The sequence below is a fragment of the Micropterus dolomieu genome, linkage group LG04 (assembly GCF_021292245.1).
Source record: "Micropterus dolomieu isolate WLL.071019.BEF.003 ecotype Adirondacks linkage group LG04, ASM2129224v1, whole genome shotgun sequence".
In the NCBI taxonomy this organism is placed as follows: Eukaryota; Metazoa; Chordata; class Actinopteri; order Centrarchiformes; family Centrarchidae; genus Micropterus; species Micropterus dolomieu.
In genome coordinates, this window is record NC_060153.1 from 28809371 (window position 1) to 28814966 (window position 5596).

The window sequence follows — 5596 nt, forward strand, 5'->3', positions numbered from 1 at the left end:
CTTGACTTGGGCTCTAGCTCAGTGACTTGAGACTTGACTTGGGCTCTAGCTCAGTGACTTGAGGCTTGACTTGGGCTCTAGCTCAGTGACTTGAGACTTGACTTGGGCTCTAGCTCAGTGACTTGAGGCTTGACTTGGACTCTAGCTCAGTGACTTGAGGCTTGACTTGGACTCTAGCTCAGTGACTTGAGACTTGACTTGGGCTCTAGCTCAGTGTCTTGAGACTTGACTTGGGCTCTAGCTCAGTGACTTGAGACTTGACTTGGGCTCTAGCTCAGTGACTTGAGACTTGACTTGGGCTCTAGCTCAGTGACTTGAGACTTGACTTGGACTCTAGCTTGTGACAAGACTTGTGAGCATCTCTGGTGCGTCTTACCTGTGAGTATCACAAGGCTTTGCTGTCTATGCAGTATGGTTTTCTTAAGCCCATTGTCTGCTGGGAGGAGTGAAGGTATTTCAGGAAGGGGCTCAGACTTGGGTTCATCTGGAGTAACAGCAGGATCACTGAAGCCATTCTCTAGCCCATTCTCCTTTGGTTCGTCCAAGGAAGACCTCCAGGGCCGCAGACCCACTGGTTGCCCAGTACGACCCATGTACCTGCAGGCAGAAAGGCAGCGTGCAGAGTAGTAACAACCAAAAGGCCTTCTTGTGTCTTGGTTGAAGTGGCAATTGGACATTTTGGAAAAACAATGACACTCATGTCTGTATGGCAAATGTGAATCTACAACTGTGAGACATTTAGCTTCATATGATGACAGGAAGCCAAACAGCTGGTCTCTTTCTAAACTAAAAAATGGGCTTTCCAGCACCTGCAGAACTGCAGCATGCCACATCTGAGCTCTTGTTGCCCAAACCCAAACAGCCCTTCAGTCCATCTTTGCTGAGCCTGTATAGCAGGATGGGACTGTCTGCCAACATCGCCCTGAGGTAGTCTGTCAGAGAAGTTCCAGCCTCCATTCCTGTCTCCACTGTTACCATAATCCTCTGACAATAGCACTATAATTTCCCATGCTGTCTACCTTGCTGTATTTATCGGCACGCTCCTTTACAGCAGTGAAGCTTGGACTACCCAAGCTACCCAAGGTTACCTATGCTAAAACCAACTGCAAGAGTATTATGACAATAACCATCCAACAGCAATAATCCTGACAAGGGCTTGTCAGGGATGCCCCAAGACAGACGGACCACAGCAGTTAGCAGGAGACTTGTAAAAGGTCTAAGAAGACCAGGCGAAGAGATGTAATGAATCCAAGGTGAGACCAGGAGGAAAACGGATGGGAGGAATGCGTTATCATTCAGTGCCATAACATATAGTTGTATCAGCCTATGTTTTTAGTCAACAACTGACTGTCAAATCAAATATTTCATGAATATGTATTGTCAGATAACTTATAATAAAATTTAATTAAACTAAAACAAAGTGCTTAATTTCAGAAAAAAATTTACTAAAAAGTGTAGCTTGAAGTGATGAAGTGTAGTCTTAACCAATTTTATAATAAACACTCAACACATCTTAACAAATGAACAGCTTTAGGTCTCCTCTTCTCTTTCATTCCCTCTTATATACCACTTCCCTACTTTCTCTTATTCAGTGGGAAATGTGAGCTTTGGTTAGGATTCGAGACATATGAGATGTTCTGGTTTAGGACTGCCCATGGGAAGAATGTACATGTAAGAATCTGGACATTCTTGAATAAAAGCCATGTCAGATCTCTTTTCTCTTTCGTCTCTTCTCTCCCTGTGTGTTTCCAAAATGTATCTCACTCGCGGACTAGACTCGCAATGCTCACACATGAGCATTATCGCATGAGACAATTGGAGCACATGCGATTGGTCTGTGAGTTTCCTGGGCTGCTAAACCAGTACAGTAAATGCTAGAAAAGCTGCGCGTGTTAAAATAGAAAAGCTCCGTCACGAGGTAGAAATTCTCAATAAGAAAATCGGCTGTAGGTCGGGGGTCCAGAGAGGACGGCGGCTGCTCTGGATCCGGACCGCGGCCTATTAGTGACCTCTGCACTAGATTAATACAGACACATTTGTGTGTCACAGTTAAGTAAAACAATATTCATGGTCTCCTTGAAATACTTACGCCATTTCCTGAAAGAATGTACTTTGCTACTTCAAGAGCCAACTGGGTGTTCAAGTGACAAGGACTAAATTTGAAAAAGGAAACAGCAACCCTAGCTGAACACAGGCTGTCATAATTAGTGGCCATTCGAGGAACTGGAGTTTTTGGCACTACAGGGTGGGCCTAATTTTTTAGCCTCAGAGATGGCTGCTTATGGCCGACATCCTGGGGGATTATGAACTTTTTTTTAAACTTCTGCACAGACATTCATGTCCGTAGAAGGTGAATCTCAATGGCTTTGGCAATGGTTGCCACAGAATTTGATTCAGACATAGCATGTGAATATTTAGCATTTAGCTCAAAGCACCACTGTGCCTAAGGACTGCACTTTTATCATTAGAGCAAATGTGAGTCTTCATATGGTGCAAAAGACAGTTTCAACCACAAATACAGAGGAACTATCTTTGCACAGATTAAACAATAATTGTTAAAACATGATATAAAAGTATTGTGCACTTACCTTTCAGTATTATCTTTTGTGCCTTTTATTTGTTTAAATTGCAGACATAACCATCTCAGAAACCTTTGGGGTTTTATGTGTTCAGGTGCTTCAGTCGTTTTCACTGTATGAGGACGTTCTCATCTCTTTTTTTGTCCCACAGGCTTTTGAGCCTCAGCTTGCTTACCCACTCAGTCGCCACCCTTCTCAAATATTAACAAACAAATGGATATTTCGCATGACACATCCTGTCTCTCCTTGCAGCAATGACATCAGTCAAAGGCAATCTAAATAAAAGAGGAAAACCACTTCAAGGCGGCACGCCAATCTGTCTGTAACCTCTACAAGAGTCATAAAACCAAATTATCTTACTCAAACTATATTATAACAATCAGCAAATGTGTTACATTGCAAAGGAGCTCGATGTGAGATGTCTATCCATGGTCCAAAAGAAAATTAAAGGCTATTCCAAAAGAACTGAATATTCCCTTGTAAAACAGCTTGACGGTAGCAGGGATCAAGTTCAGAGACCAGACGATGATGAGTCGACTCTCTGGATTCTATCATCATGTCTTCATGCTATGAATAATTGGTAGAAAGTTTGTCATCTTGGCTTAATTTATCATTTGTGCGTTCTGCAAATAGAAATTTCTGGTCAAATTCCAGTTGTGACATGACTATGTTACTTGGCCATATTCTATAGTCTCAACCTGCCATTACTTCCATACAGAGTTTCCACACAGAGAGATTCTACATAATCCTTGACAGACTAGTAGGCTTTAACCAGACTGAACACAGGAAATTATCAGTTTGACAGCTATATAATGGAAAATGATTAAGAAATAGTTTTGTTCACTTTGTCTGTAAGAGCTGAGGAAGAACTGTCTGTCTGGTCATGTCAGTGAATGAGTATGTGTTTGAAGACTGCTTTTTAGATGCATGCTACATAAAAATTTACATTTCTGTCCTATTTGTTTTTTGGTCAACACTGTTCTGTTTCACTGTGTTGTGATGAAGCTGCTCCAGTGTTGTGGGAAAACCTATTAATTAAAATGTAAAAAGTTCCTTCCTGGCAGACACTGAAACCACAAAATTCCAACTGAACGAATACTTCCTAGTTCCTCTAATGTTTCCATTCATTCATTTCCTGCCCTCACCTGCCCTCTTCACGCTCCAGCAGACGTCGGTAAGTGGTGATCTCTCGCTCTAGCCTCATCTTGGTGTTGAGGAGCTGGCTGTGACGCTGGCGCTGGGTGGCCAACCCGCTCCTTACCTGCTCCAGCTCATTCTCCAGCCCTGCGATCACCTGGGAAAGGTCCTGCAGCTGGCTGGAGTACAGCCTCTGGGTGTTCTGAAGAGAACACTCCAGGCCTTTCTCCTGAAAAGAAAGAGGCATTGAGCTTTTAGGAAAATGACTGGACACTTATCTTTAACTTTCTTTAACAACTCCACGTTGAATTTAAAGAACCATGTAGAAACTAATAGTGTTATATTTGTGGATAGCGAACGGTGCCAGTTGTGTTTGTTAGCTAGGTCGGGTTAAGCCCTAGGCCTTGCTGCTGGGAACTGAACACAGGTCTCTGTAGTGTTGAGCCACAAGGACACTGCAATAGTTTTAGGTGTACAAACTCATGTTGGTGGGTGTGCAATGCTAAAATATATCCATTAAACACATTTAATATGCAATATTATCTCTGCCAGGCTAAAGTCTGGAGGGGTTTTTGAAAAACCCGTAAAAACACAGCACGTACGTAAAAACACAGCAAAAGGCATTCCTGGCAATCGTCTTGACTAGGCCTGTCCCCGACTAAGGATTTACATAGTCGAATCAGAATCGCCACGTCCTGCCTATAGTCGACTGATAGTCGAATCATGTGTGTTTTTGTGCGCGGCAATTGCAAGCCGAAGCTAAACTGAGGCTTATTGCTGCCCATTTTCTCTCTCTCTCTCTCTCTCTCTCTCTCTCTCTCTCTCTCTCTCTCTCTCTCTCTCTCTGCCATTTACCATGTTGTAGCCAATTTTGTTGTGTGTTAGTGGTAAGTTGTATAGGGGTGACAGTCTTCCACCTGCACACCAGGGGGCATAGGCAGGGCATCACAGTGGTAACAGAGGCTATATGAGGAAGTCACAGGTAAGTAGCGAGAGGGAATTACAATCTGGGGAAGCCACAGTTTTTCAACCGTGCTTGCGTGCATGTGTGTATGTACGTGATGGATTTTGTCATGTCCTACCGTTAGCATCGTGTTTACTGTTTTTTGCATATGTACGAGCTCAATTTACATCCGTAATGCAAGCAGCAGTGTTTTGTAAGTAATTTTATTCTGCATAAAATAAAGTGTTAACCGCATGCCATGCCAGACGTGAGTTTTTCCACCATTATGCGTTGGAGACGACTTCAAATTTCCTCAAGTGGCTTTTTTTGTGGCATGATCGCAACTACATACCGGTTTTGCGTGCATGCCGTGCTGCCGACAGCTGCATGCACGTCGCGGTTCCTCGTGGGTCTATTTCAAGTAGCCGGCTTTTTAAAAACAATAAAATATTCTTTGGGTGGTTCATCAACGGTGATAAATTATCAGAAAGTCCCGCGAGGTGCGGACAACTCGGCACAACACCAGTGAAGCTGGGGCTTCGTCTCTTCCACAAGTGTTCCTCCACTGCCCCTACACACGCACACTTCGCCTACACATGCCCACTGACGACCAAGGCTTAGGGTTACAATTTTGGATTTACTTTAAAATCATTTATTGAAAGTTTTATTCTTTTTACATGTTTATTTACAGCATTAAACGTTGAAATTTATGTTGTAATAGGCTGTATATTAACCTATTGGGAGAAAACTGGTGGTTCTATGTAAAATCAGATGTTGAGCACCCCCATATCGCCAAAATGGCATGATCCTCGTTTCACTGCGAAGATTCGACTGTGAGACTGACAGTCGAATCTTCGACTATTCGGGGTCAGCCCTAGTCTTGACTAAAAACAAGGCTTACCTAGTCTGTTGCAGGCCACATTTTGGCCTGCCATAG

The 5596-nt window shown here is 43.2% G+C and overlaps 1 protein-coding gene across 4 annotated transcripts in view; it reads right to left on the reverse strand.

Annotated features, from left to right (window-relative positions):
* The window catches only part of krt222 (keratin 222), a 30900-nt gene that overhangs the window by 4153 nt on the left and 21151 nt on the right, over positions 1-5596 (reverse strand). For all 4 annotated transcript variants that reach the window (XM_046046717.1, XM_046046718.1, XM_046046719.1 and 1 more), the window contains 2 exons: positions 3725-3945; positions 377-597 (listed from right to left, as the gene is read on the reverse strand). In XM_046046717.1, coding sequence (XP_045902673.1) covers positions 377-597; positions 3725-3945 — 442 coding nt within the window. The remainder of the gene's footprint in view (positions 1-376; positions 598-3724; positions 3946-5596) is intronic.